Source organism: Lissotriton vulgaris, chromosome 6 (genome assembly GCF_964263255.1).
Source record: "Lissotriton vulgaris chromosome 6, aLisVul1.2, whole genome shotgun sequence".
In the NCBI taxonomy this organism is placed as follows: Eukaryota; Metazoa; Chordata; class Amphibia; order Caudata; family Salamandridae; genus Lissotriton; species Lissotriton vulgaris.
Genome location: NC_141694.1, coordinates 1331952495 through 1331966117, shown reverse-complemented (window position 1 = coordinate 1331966117; position 13623 = coordinate 1331952495). Strand labels below are relative to the sequence as shown.

The 13623-nt window shown below is 49.2% G+C and overlaps 1 protein-coding gene across 1 annotated transcript in view; it reads right to left on the bottom strand.

Annotated features, from left to right (window-relative positions):
• RIOX1 (ribosomal oxygenase 1) overlaps window positions 1–13623 on the bottom strand; it is a 234366-nt gene that overhangs the window by 147264 nt on the left and 73479 nt on the right. The window contains exons 6-7 of the mRNA XM_086927470.1: window positions 9460–9566; window positions 8637–8744 (exon numbers count right to left, since the gene is read on the bottom strand). Coding sequence (XP_086783596.1) covers window positions 8637–8744; window positions 9460–9566 — 215 coding nt within the window. The remainder of the gene's footprint in view (window positions 1–8636; window positions 8745–9459; window positions 9567–13623) is intronic.

Below are 13623 nucleotides of genomic sequence, written 5' to 3'. Positions count from 1 at the left end.
TCCTTCCGCTTCCAGGCCGAAGCCAACGTAAGTTTGGCCGCGCCGAGACATAGCCAAAGGATTTTTTTGTCGGCTCGAGTCTGGTGTTCAAGGCCAGGGTCTCTCAACCCCAGTAGCACGAATTCCGGGGAGTCGTCAACAGGGTACCGCAGAATGTCTTTAATATGGGACAAGATCTTGGCCCAAAAGGGTTTAATGATCGGGCAGTCCCACCAAATGTGGCGGAAGTCCCCCAGGAGGCCGCAGCCCCTCCAACACCTGTCCGTGACCGCTGGGTAGATGCGATGAAGTCGAGCCGGGACCATGTACCATTGCGTAAGAGTTTTGAAATGCGCCTCCCTCAGGAGTATGGAGTGATTAAATTGCGTCATGTCCTTCCAAAGCGCTGACCATTCTCCGTCAGTGATATCCCTCCCCACCATCTCCTCCCATTGCTCCATGTAGCGCGGTCGGGGGGAAAGGGCCGAGCGGAGCAGCAGCTGGTAGAGAAAGGAGATGACCCCCTTCATGGCGGAGGTCTTCAGGAGAAAGGCCTCAAAGTCGGACAGAGGTCTCGTCGCAGCCTCCCGCACCCCCGGCGACGTGGCCCAATGGAGCAATTGTAGATGCCTGTATAGCTCCCCCGGCTGCACTTGGTAATCCCGCATGCAGTTCCCAAACGTCAGGGGATCGGGGCCGTGGAATAGGTGAAGTAGCGCCCGGCAGCCCCCCTCCCTCCAGCCGTCAAAGGGGCCCTCGAGGAGCGCCGGTGGGAACTCCGGGTTGAAATGCAATGGAGTAAATGGGGATGGAAAGGTCGTCCACCTCTCATCGCCCGCCAATGTATCCCAGACTTTCAGCGTAGTCCCCGTGGGGGTACTAATATACGCGTTTGCTGGGCGGTCCCGCTTCGGCTTCCACGCCAGGTCCCAGATGGACCGGCCTGCCACACTCCGGTCCATATGCAGCCAGTGTTTGTCGGAAAACTGCTGTGACCACTCCACCATGATTCTAAGTTGGGCCGCTTTGTAATAGAGGTGAAAGTCCGGAAGGCCGACCCCCCCGTCATTCCGCAGGCGTCGCAGGAGTGTAAACGAAAGCCGCGCCCGGCCCCCCTGCCATACAAATTTCAACATCATCGATTTAAGGTGGCTAAAAAAAGCGGAGGGCAATGGGATCGGTAGGGCCTGGAACAAGTACAGATACTTGGGGAGAAGGACCATCTTGATAGCATGTACCCGTCCTAGCCAGGATAGGAATTTTGGTTTCCATTTCTCCAGTTCCGCCCGCGACCTGGCCGAGAGGGGCGGGAAGTTGGCCGCGAAGAGGCCGCCCACCGTAGGGGTGAGATGAACCCCCAGGTATAGAATGGAGCCCGAGGCCCAGGCCAGAGGCGTCGTCGCTTTCACCTGTGCCACCGCGGCCTGAGATAGGGTCAGGTTCAGGACATACGACTTGTCATAATTAACTTTGAAGCCGGCCACCGCTTCAAACTCCAGCAATATATCTCTCACACACGGAAGAGAGTTAGCGGGGTCGGCCACTGACAGCAGGACATCATCCGCAAAAAGGGTGATCTTGTGCTGCTCCCCCGTGAATGGGATGCCCCTCACCCCCTCGTGCTCCCGGACGGCCAGCGCTAGGGGCTCGATACTGAGCGCAAACAACAAGGGCGAGAGGGGACACCCCTGCCTAGTGCCTCGTGAGTGCCCGAAGAAGGCCGAAAAGTGGCCGTTCACCGCCACCCTCGAGCGCGGGCTGCAAAAGTTGGCTCTCACCATCGCGATGAATCGATCGGAGAAACCAAACGCCTGTAACGTGTGGAATAAGAAGCCCCAGTCCACTCGGTCGAAGGCCTTCTCTGCATCCAGCCCCACCAAGACCGCCGGGATGTGGAACTTGTCCGCCTTCTCAATAAGGTGGATTACCCTCCTAGTGTTATCGTGCGTCTGGCGGCCTTTAATGAAGCCAGATTGGTCCGCGTGGATAATCGTCGGCAGCAGGTCCTGTAGGCGACCTGCTAGAATAGCCGAGTAGAGCTTCGCGTCGATATTGAGTAAGGCTATGGGGCGGTACGAGGCACACTGCTCCAGGTCCTTCCCCGGCTTCGGCAGGACCGTGATCACTGCCTCCGCAAGAGTCCCAGAATTCACTCCAGGGCCAACCATATCGTTAAAGAGGGCGACCAGGAAGTCACACACCTCAGTCGCATAGGTTTGATAAAAAACTGCGGTGAACCCATCGGGTCCGGGGGCTTTGTGCAATTTCAAGTTTTTGATGGCAGAGAGGACCTCCTCCCTCGTGATCGGGGCATCGAGTAAGTCGTTCCAGGCCCCTGAGACCTGCGGAATCGATAAGCGCTGCAGGAACTCCCGTTGTTTAGCAGGATCTAGCTCTTCCCCCTTGTATAAAGCGGCGTAGAAGCGGCCAAAGACGTCCGCCTTCGCCCCATCACAGTGATGGAGCGCACCCGCAGTATCTCTAATCCCACCTATGTATTCACGCTCCCTCTTGTCCTTCAGTTGTCGGGCCAAGTGCCTGCCAATCTTGTTCCCACTGGAGTAGGAGTGCCGTCCCAGCCGCAGTAGGGTGAGTTCGGCCCTATTCGTATAGTGTGCCTTCAGCTTGCCCCTCACCGCCGTCAGGGGACCCAGAGTTAGTCTCGAGGGATTAGCTTTGTGCTCCCTCTCAAGCGTGAGCACCTCGGCCTCTAGCTCCTCCCTCTCCTTCCTACGTAAAGCATTCAATTGTGAGTTGAGGCCCAGGCATGTCCCCCTGATCGTTGCCTTGAAGGCGTCCCACGTGGTCATCAGGGAAGTGTCCGACGGGGGGTTGCAGACAAAAAAGTCCCGAATGGTCAAGCGTAAGGCTTGATGGGACACCTCGTCCCTGACCACCGAAGCCGGGAAGTACCACTTCCGGTTCGCGGTGTCAGGAGGCGACCAACGAAGCGTGAGCACCATGAGACTGTGGTCCGACACAGATATCGGGAGAATGGCGGCATCCAAAACGTCCCCCCTAAGTGACTGACTAAGGAAGACATAATCCAGACGGGAGTAGGAGCGGTGCACATGGGAGAAGAACGTATAGTCCTTCACATCAGGGTGAAAAAACCTCCAGCCATCAACTAGACCCATCTCCTCCATCCCTCGCTGCGTAGCCCCAGAAAAGACCCCTGTGTCCGCCCGCCGCCCCCCCGAGCTGTCCATCTCTCCATCCCACACCAAATTGTAGTCACCCATCATGAACACAAGACCTTCTGCAAAGTCCCCCACCTTCACCAGTAACTCCTGTAAGTACCTATTCTGACCTGCATTGGGTAGGTAGAGTACAACAAACGTACAAAGCCTACCCTGAACGTGCCCCTTGACCATCAGCCACCGCCCTTCCCTATCGTTGCGGACCCCCATAGGTTGAAAATGCAACGCCGCCTTAAACATTAAAGCCACTCCCCGATGTTTCGTGATAGCTGAGGACCTGTACACAATGGGGTACGCCCTGTGGCGGAGCCGCAGTTCATCCTTCCGTGCCAAATGAGTTTCCTGCAGCCCCACAACATCAAGGTGATGGTCTACAACATATTTCAGGACCTTCTGCCTTTTCTGAGGGGAGTTCAAGCCCTTGACGTTCCATGTGCCTATACTAATTGGCATGATAAACACAAAACATGGATCCCGCTGTCAGTAATACAATTGGCGCCCATATCGCATTCCACCCCTCCCTCCGGCAACGTGCTCCCAAACGCTTCCAGAATAGTCGTTGGATCAACCCCACTACAGCATGGCACGCGTTCCACCACTCACACTCCGCATTCATCCCCAAAGGCCACCCGTCACGGCCCCCCCCCCCCCAGCCCCATGCTCCCTCAACCAAACCCCCCCCCTAAACAATACAGAACATTGTACAGAATCAGAAAAAAAAGTGCAATAACTATACTCATCGAGATCAGTAGGCCGAAGTCCGTAGGAAGCCCCCAATCAAGCAACAGGGCATAGGAATGAAACCACTATTCCCCTTGGCCTCAATCGAGGTCGTCTCCCACCAGAGTACTTACAGAACCCTCGATCAGAAGGCCCGAGCCTCTCCGGCGCCGATCCGCCATTCCTCTGGGATTAGGCCGCCCCAGAGCTATGCTGTGAGTCGGCCAACGTGGCCGAGGCCACCGAGGCGACCGCTTCTCCTCGTTCCTGCAGGCTGGCAGAAAGGTCCGGACGCTGTCTAGCAGGGGAACTGACGGGGGAGCGCCCCACCCTGTGCCATGAGCTCGAACGGCGGCGCCGTCGAGACTAGGAGGCCTCCGCGAACTGCGAGGACGGCACATCTTCCAGTCCCAAAAGCTCTTTTGCCGCCTGAAGCGTACGGATTTGGGCCAGTCGGTTCTGCCATCTGAAGATGATCCTGAAAGGGTGCCCCCAGGAATAGGCGATGCCCCTCTCTCTCAGAAATGATGTGACAGGATGGAATTCCCTCCGCTTTTGCAAGGTGGATGCAGCCAAGTCCTGGTACAGTTGTGGCCGATGACCCCGGAATTGCAGCGACTCGACGGTCCGGGCTTTCCGAAGAATCCTCTCCTTAAGCTGAAAATCGTGGACACACACCAAGATGTCAGGGGGGGGCCCCCCCCCGCGCCGTGGCAATCCCACCCGGTGCACTCTGTCCATCTGTATCTCCTTCGTGTCTGCGTCATCAAGGACCTGGAGAAACAGCTCCTGGACGTACCCCCGGAGGTCCCCCGCCTCACCGTCCCATGGCACCGCCCGTATTCGAATGTTGTTTCTACGGGAGCGGTTCTCAAGGTCCTCCGTATGTAGTTGTAGGTCCAGATTCTGCTCGGTGAGGCGGATTATGTCTTGCTGGAGCATATGAACATCGGTGGCCACACTCAGATCCCTGTCTTCCAGGGTCGCCACCCTCTCTCCTATGCCGTCCACGTCCCTCCGCACCTCCCACAGGTCGGAGGCGAGTTGCGCTCTGAGTTCGGATATGTCCTCCTTGATTGAGGCAAACAACTCTGACATGAAGGCCTTCGTCGCCGGGGCGTCTTCGTCCGAGTGCTTCGATGATCCACTCGCCCCAGGGGAGGCCGGTTGTTGGGAGGCCTTCGAGGCGTTGTCCTTCCCCTGGTTCCGTTTGCGCTGCACAGTAGACATGGCGGCTCCCCGCGCCCTGCGCCGGCTCCACGTGGCTATGGAGAGTAGTGGGGCCTGCAGGCAGACCAAGTGTTCGGCGCCCACCGTCGCCACCAAGAGGCCCCAGTCCCCCGCTCACATGCACTCAATCCGTGGGAATCTCCTGAACCCAAGGCGGGAACCCCCAAGAGCCGGTGTCCTTCTGCCTCGGCCCTCCGGACCTCCGCCCAGCACGTGCCGCACCACCAACTAGCGGGAGAGCCGCTCCCTCGCCCCGTTGCAGTCACGGCTTTGCACAGCACCCAGGCCCCGGGCCTCGAAAGTTCGAACAGGCCGCCGCCGCCAGCCGCGAGGGGAGGGCTGGATGGCGTGGATAGTAGAGTGCTGCTGGTCGTCCGAGCGCCACTGCAGTGCCAGGGGGCCGGCGCTCCACCTCCCCCTGGAGTGGTGCGATCCGGGTCCGGTCGTCAGGACCTCCTTCGCCCAAGCGCAGTCCCGAACGGCCGTCCGTCTACTTCAGTGTCTGCATGCGGATCTGGGGCCCCGCCCTTCGCCCACACCGGGCCTCGATGTCCGGAAAGCCCGGGGTCTCACAGGCCGCGGGTTACGTTCGATCTCTTAGGCGCTCCCGAGGTCACACCGCCTCGGCGACCCCACCAAAGTCTGCCGCTCCGCCACCGCCGCTGTAGGGGCTCGTGGGCACCCCCAAGATCTTGCTTTTAGATGCTTTGTTGGATCAGCGCCGGAGCGGCACGGAAAGGCGTCCTACTCCGCCGCCATCTTGGCCACGCCCCCCATTTTAAATGTTTTTATTATGTTCTTTGTAATATGATTTTAATAACAATTATGATATGCATACATCAACACATTTTAAAGGCTACTTTTGCATGCCCTTTTACCCAGGTATATGCTCATGTGTTTTAATGATATTTATAACAAGTGCGTGCAAGCCCTTTTATTCAGCGTATACGTTTTATTACGGCAGCTGTTTTATTCAATCAATTTCATCTGTAATGCTTTTATAACTAAATTGTCCAATAAAGCTGTTGAAATGGGATGGTTGCCAGTGTCAAATGCAATGAATAGGTTGAAAGGGATCAAGTCCTCCTTGCTGCCATTCAGCACCATACATATGTCATCAAGCAGAAGATTGTAGGACAGTCTGAGGATTGCTTCAATTCCTTGACTTTACAAAGATTTTCTTTCAAACCAATTGATCACACAGTAACTTGCTTGGATAATAAACTTTGAAGATTACCATAAAATATACCCCCGGTCTTGACGTTAAATTGCAAGATTCCGTCCTCCTTTTTAAGCATTGGAAAGTACAGCAGTTATCTGCAACAAAAAGCCCTCAAAGATGGACACATTTATGGTCAACTTTGAAATACTTTTATATTGCTCCAGTGTAATTACCAAACTGGAGCATTTAACTGTAGGCATGGCTAGATGTAAGAGATCACCCACAAATACATGTTTTCTCCTCTGATGCATGTAGAAGATATCCTGCCAACATCACACAGTGCCACGGGTTGTTACACAATATCGGCTCTATTCACACGGTCACCCCATGAGGAGTTGATATCACCCAGTGGATCAAAACATTGACTTTAAACCATTAATAGAGTGGATTTCCAACTTGAGTTTGGAGCTTCAGCATAGCTAATGTCCTTTCTGGGTTATGTATACACTCAAGGGCATAGGCCGCAGAGAGAGAAGCTTTTTGAGGGGGGAACAGAGAGGGGTGTCACTTGGATGTAGATATGCCTAGCAAGCAGTGCTTTGCACAAAACCCTGCCACTTCAAGGGCCAGCCATCACCTTTTACACAGTGAAAAATTTACAGACATTAGCATGTCTGATGGCAGGCAAGGAGGTCCCCTTCTGGAGGCCTGAGCAGCAGGAGTCAATGGACAATGTTGGCACACTGTCGCAAGGAAAAGCAATAAACTGGGATAAAATTCATTTTATACTGACTTTGGCCTCAGGGTCTTAACTAGTAAAGGCTACATAATATCGTCACATAACCAGACTTTACAATATCTGACCATGCGCCCCTCCACGCCCCTCCAACCCCATTCATAAGAATCTGGTGGCAGGTGTACAAAGATCTGGTTGCAAAAATCCAATCGCAATTTGCAGCCTAGTTTTCCTAAAGCGTCTTTAAAAAAAAATGTTTAAGAGTAGGCTGTGGTCCCTGGGACCCACTGCCTAATCCAAAAGAAACATGTTTTTACATTCACAACAGAAAAGGAGACCCATTCACCTTTTCGTTTGCACTAACACCCAAACTCTAGAGCACAAGTGTCTTTGCTTGTCAATAGTACTAATATACTACCTAGACAAACTGTTGAAAAGTAATTTATCACTGCAATTATAGGTTCATACTGGATGAAATATAATTAGACAGTTGTAATGTATAAAACAAATGGAAAAATGTTGGTAAGTACTGAAAGCTTAGCTCGTATTACTTCTATACTACTGACAAGCAGACACACTTGCAGTGCTCCAGACCATTGTTGGTACTGTATGTAGTGAGGCTTCTACTTCAGTCTGAATATACATTTTAGGTAATAAAGGTGTAGTAGGATTATACAATTTAGGGTAATAATGGTGCAGTCTGTTGCAGCACAGACTTCAGTTAACTCTTTGTTTTACTTTTAACTTCAGGCAAACATATGAAGCCACTGTACAGGGAGGGGGGGGCGGTTAATGAAAACCACTGCTACTTCTTTACCAATTGCTTACAATGCTCAACTTCATTTGGCTGAGAATCTCAAAGTATGGGTCCAAAAGTAACAGACAGACAGATTCCCATGTCATGTATTTGGAATATATCTACCTGCTGGACTTGGAATATACACACCTGTTTTTCCATAGATCCCAAAGTTAGCTCTGGAAGCTAATCAACACTTCAGGAGTCCGCCAACTGGGGCACATGAATGGAAGTTGATTGCCATTTTAATTGCCAGATCAAATATCATTTGTGTTTGGTAAAATCAGGAGTCCCCCAGATCCGCAGTTATGGCAGTTAGAAAGAATGCATTTCAAACATATGAATGGAGGAAATAGCTTGGGAAATATTTAGGGATGATTTGATATTTGTATACATTCTCATGATCTTTTTTAATTTATAGTTAACTCAGTTGTTTCAATGATTTATATCCACCCTTGTACAACCTGTATGCATCTCAAAAGGCCGTAGAATGTATCTGTTTATGTTTGCTACTATTTATCCATTGTATTAATTACTATATAAATACCATAAAATGCCTAATAAGAAAATGTATAACAATCTAAAAGTAACAGAGTGGTTTGGGTGTGGTGGAGCATGATGATCCCGCCGAGCATGCATTAATGTTAGCTAAGGTAGATATTGAAGCTGTGGTTTACATACAAATCCCCGAGCTAATTTCATAGGACCAGCACTGACTGACAGTTACTGGGAGGGGAAATCAAATGCATTCATTTGAAGAGGAAATTAGTAAGACTGTACAATTCGGTCATAAGAACTACTGCTCTTACATACCTTGGCTCATAAACCCGCCAGTGCTTCTTCCCTTCGAGCTGGATTACAAAGGCTTCAATGTCGTCATAATGAGGGGCAAACCCCTGAGTGCCAGCGGGGGTTAAATACCTGTTACAATAGAAAAATACAATTTGAAGTTGTCACCAGTTTCTTCAGAGGCCCTTGCAGGACAAAGACAAAATGTCATAGCTCTAAAAATAACAATTAAAAAGAAGCATGCTCCCCATTTATTAATATGAATGGAATTCTGCACAATTAAAATCTTTGTTTTATAATTCCATGTGCACACCACAATCCCTTACTCCTTCCTCATTTGTTTTACATTTTTTTTCTTTAAGATATGCGTAAGATACCCCAACGAAAATCAAAGAAACAAAAATACAAATCCTAACCAGCACTGGCAAAGCCAATAGCTCTGGGACTGGCTACGGACCATTTGGCTTTGCCAATGCTTACTTTGCGGCATTTAGACAGTGCTTTTTTTCAAGAAATGTGTGCCTTATTCACAATCTATTTTATTTCTGTAAAAGCACCAGTAGACCTTGGCACTAAAAGGGACTGCTTTTTGTGATGACCTGTACATTGTGAACAGCGGAATGTTGTCACTCACATTCAGGAAAGTAAATGGCTGAAGTGGACTGATCCTGTGCCCCACATGCTAAATGCTATGGTGGGCGTGAGTAAAATGTGAATGGCAATACACCAGACCAAGGGATGAAGATGGTGACTGAAACCCCCTGTAAGTATATATGTATAATACAGTAGACACACTTGTGTCAATGTTTCATAACCGGTATACTGGGCAGGACTAAGTAACACTTACGTGTTGGCACCACACATACTCCCAAAATTCTCCTGCAGGACAGACAAAAAATTCCACAAAGCAACCGAGAAGGCCTGAGGGTTCAACATCCTTAAGGAACAGCCATTCTGTGAAAAATAATCAATAGGAAAAAACAAACAAAACATTCAATCATTTATAATTAGCCAACAACAAATTCAAATTAAGAGTTCTGGAAAACTGGAAAATTCAAAATAGTAAAATATATATATATCTATTAATTATATAATTTTTGGGGCAGTTTTTATAACAAGAATTTGGCCCCAGTGCAATAAAGCACTCTCACATGTTTAACACATTACATTACAAAAGATCATATTTTTTTTTTTTTAGGCATGGAGAGTCTAAGTGATATGCCCAGAATCACAAGATATTGAGCTGGTATGGGACCTCTAACCTGGTTCCCCTGCTCTAAAGTCGGCAGCTCTGGCTTTCCAATACATTTATAATATATTTACATGTAATTGTCACAGCAGATTGAAAAGGTGTGTTGCACAACACCAGCATATATAATGAGTGTGTATGCAAAACAAAGTGTCCAAGCAGAAAAGAGAATGTGTCCCTACAAACTGTCAAGAATGAAAGTCTCCACAGTGGATTGACATCTTGCACAGTTTTTATTTTAACTACACGATCTCAGAGTCCTCTGACGGTAGACCATGTTTTTGTTGTTCTCCAAGTAGTGCACAAGACTGTTTGACAATAAAGGAGAAGCATACCTCAAGCAAACCTTCACCCATAATATAGGCTACTGGTGATTAGTAGTCTGTGGGAATGAAGATCTGATCACTCGATGTAATAATATGCATTTATGTTTGCCACATGCCCCTCTGCTTCGATGCCTTTGTGTCCACATGTATTCGTTGTATTCTGTGTTCTATGTTCCCCTACTGTTTACTGTTCATTTGAGGAGTTCCATGGGAGTTGGAGATACAGCTGCTTACCTGGCCCACGCTGGTTGTGTGGGCTCCCTTCAATTAAAGAATGATTCATCATCATCTTTGTGCTTTCTTTCTTCCGATTCAACACGCTCACTTAACTGAGACTCTTCGCCTTCTCCTGTACCTACATTGTGATTTTGTCACATCTAGTGTAATTGGTGTTGCATGTTACATGCTTGTGTGTCCATGTTCTGTTTGAATTCGGCCCCAAGGGAGAACGCAAGCATTACGGCCCAAGCTGTGGGGTCTCTTCCATCTTGCCATGTAGCTTACATTTTGGAAATCCTACTGCCATGTGACGAGGTACGATACATTGTTTTTATTTGCTGGCTTACAGTCTCCAGTAGAAGGTCTTCAGGAACCCCAACTGCGAGTACAGCAAGGAGGATGTAAAAAATGGGTACTGTGACATTAAGAGTAAACGCTCTGAAGATCACAGGACACGCAGTAGTACAAAAAGATGTGTTTATTTCTTGATGTGCGGCAGAAAGACCCCAGCCACAGCTGTTGTCCGAACTCTCGGTCAACCGCACCTCGAAGGGAGCTCAACGTAGAACGTTCCCCACTGTGACATTCTACAGCCTGTCATAGTGGAACACACCAATAACAAAAGATGGGGAGTGGGTGCATGGACAAAACAGGGTTCCTCTACCGCAGAAGATACCACACTTCCCCCTCCTTTACACATTTGGAAAAGGAAGCCGTACATAAGGTGAAGGTGAAATAGTGATACAATCTATTTGCCAACATAGAGTTCTAAATACTTTGGGCGGCAAACCTTCCTGCAACTTTTACTGGGAAAAAGGTCGGCTTGACCGGAACCCCCTGGTTCTGGCACCATTTTGGGCATCACCCTCTTAGTCCAAAGGGTTGCAGGTGTCCACATTTGGAGCTGTGTACTTCACCACCCTCCCCACGTTCCAAATCTTTCCTTATTGTGTCTATACAGCATTTATGAACACCTTTACAATTCTAGTAGGATCAGTAAACTCAGACCAATTCGCTTTACCTGAAGGTGCTTTGACTTTGATCACATCCCCCATTTGGAAACCCTTGTCCTTGACTGAGTGTAATCTGTCACCCTACTTTTCCTATCTGTCATGGCCTTACGTTCTGTATCCAGCCACTGTGCCTCTTTAGAGTGACCTGTTCAGCCTTTGTACCACTTCATCTACCCTGGTACAAGTCTAGAATTGGGTCTTCTCACTTTCAACAATTCAAAAGGTGTCATGCCTGTGGTTTGATGTGGGGTAAGTCTGTAAGCTTCTAGGTGCTTACAAACCTCATCTTTCCAGCACAGCCCCCCTGCCTCTGCTAGCTGGATACCCTCTTTGATGGTCTTGTTGAATCGTTCACCCATCCCATTGGTCTCTGGGTGATAGAGTGCACATAGCTTGTGTTTTATCCTATTGCACTCTAGGAATTCCTTCATTTCTCTTAAGCAGAGTTGCACTCCATTATCTGTCAGTAAGCTGTTCGGCAAACCTTCCCTAAAAAATACTTCTAGTAGGAAGTCTATGACTGTTCTTCTTGTGATTTCAGACACAAATTTTATTTCTGGCCACCTGGAATAAAGATCTATGAGTATTAGTATGTAAGGCGTGCTTTGTTCCCCTGTCAGGGGACCCACTATGTCAAAAGCCACATCTGCCCATGGGCCGACGGAGGGTGCCCTGCAATGCATGGGAGGCGTGTGTTGTTTTAGCACCTGGTCACTGGTGGAGCATGGTACACATTCCCTTATCTTCCTCTCGATTTCGAGATCCATACTGGGCCACCAATAGTCAAGTAGCAACCTCTGTTTGGTTTTGGTGATCCCCAGGTGCCCCTCGTGAGCCAACTTGACCAGATTCTCTCTCAGACTCTCTGGAGGGACCAGCCTCGTACCCCTGAAAAGGCAATCATCAGTAAAGGATAGTTTGTCTCTGACCATCGAGAATGGTTTAAGAGTCTCTTCCCGCTTGTCTTGGTCCATCCAATGACATTTAATCTTCTCACACACCCTCTGTAATAGCATGTCATCTCTCAAAGCCACATTCCAACTTTCTTCTTCTACTGCTCCTTGGGTGATGACACACACGTTATCTGCCTGTATCTCCTTGTCTACCTCTGTTTCTCCCTCTCCGTCTACCTCTTCATCATGCACCTCCCTCACCAGGCGAGAGAGTCAGTCGGCTGCAAGGTTCTTCGCTCAAGTTACTTATTCAACATCAAACATGTACTCTTGAAGACTCACAACCCACGGCCGGATTCTGCTTGAAATGGAGTCTAACCCTTTCTTTGTGAAGACTTTGATAAGAGGCTTGTGGTCGGTCCTCAGGTTGAACTTCATTCCCCATACAAAGTCTCTGAATTTGTTGATAGCCCAATGTGCTGCTAAGGCTTCTTTCTCGATCACTGAGTAGGTGAACTCTGCTTTGCATAGCGAGCGTGATGCCAACGCTATTGTTTCCTCTCTTCCTTCTCCTACCTGCATCAGAACTGCTCCTAAATCCTTTAGAGCTGGCATCAGTAGTTATCACGGTCTTCCGGCCAGGTATGAAGGATTTGAGGTTGGGTGCTTCAGCTAAAGCCTTCATGGTGTTTTCAAACTCCTTCTGGCACGTCTCACACCAGTCGAATATTACCCCTTTCCTTAGCAGGTTTAGGATGGTGTAAGTGCGTTTAGCAAAGTTCTGAAAACATTTGCTGTAGAATTCCATCATCCCCATAAAGGATTTGATTTCATCTTTACTCGAGTGGAGTGAGGTTAAGAATAGTATTTTGCAGATCTGCTTTTGGGCAAATGCCCTCCGTTGTCACCTTGTGTCCCAGGAACTGTATCTCAGCGCACCCAATCTTGCACTTTTCTTTTTACCGTGAGTCCTTGTTCTTGGAATCTCTTCAGCACCTGCCTGAGACTGAGGTCGTGTTGAGAAATGATGTCCGCCCCAAAGATTAACACATCTTCCTGGTAGCACTGCACCCCAGGTATGCCCTTAAGGAGGTTACTCATGATCCTCTGAAAGACCGCTGCAGCGGACACCAAGCCAAAAGGCATACGCCTGAACTTGTAAGCCCCCATGGGTGTGATGAACGCTGGGAGTTCTTGTGAATCAGGGTGGGGCCTGACTTTGTAGTAGGCAGAGGTTAGATCAAGCGTAGAGAATATTTTCGTCCTCGCTACCCTGCTCATCATTTGTGAAATGTTGGGCAGAGGGTACTT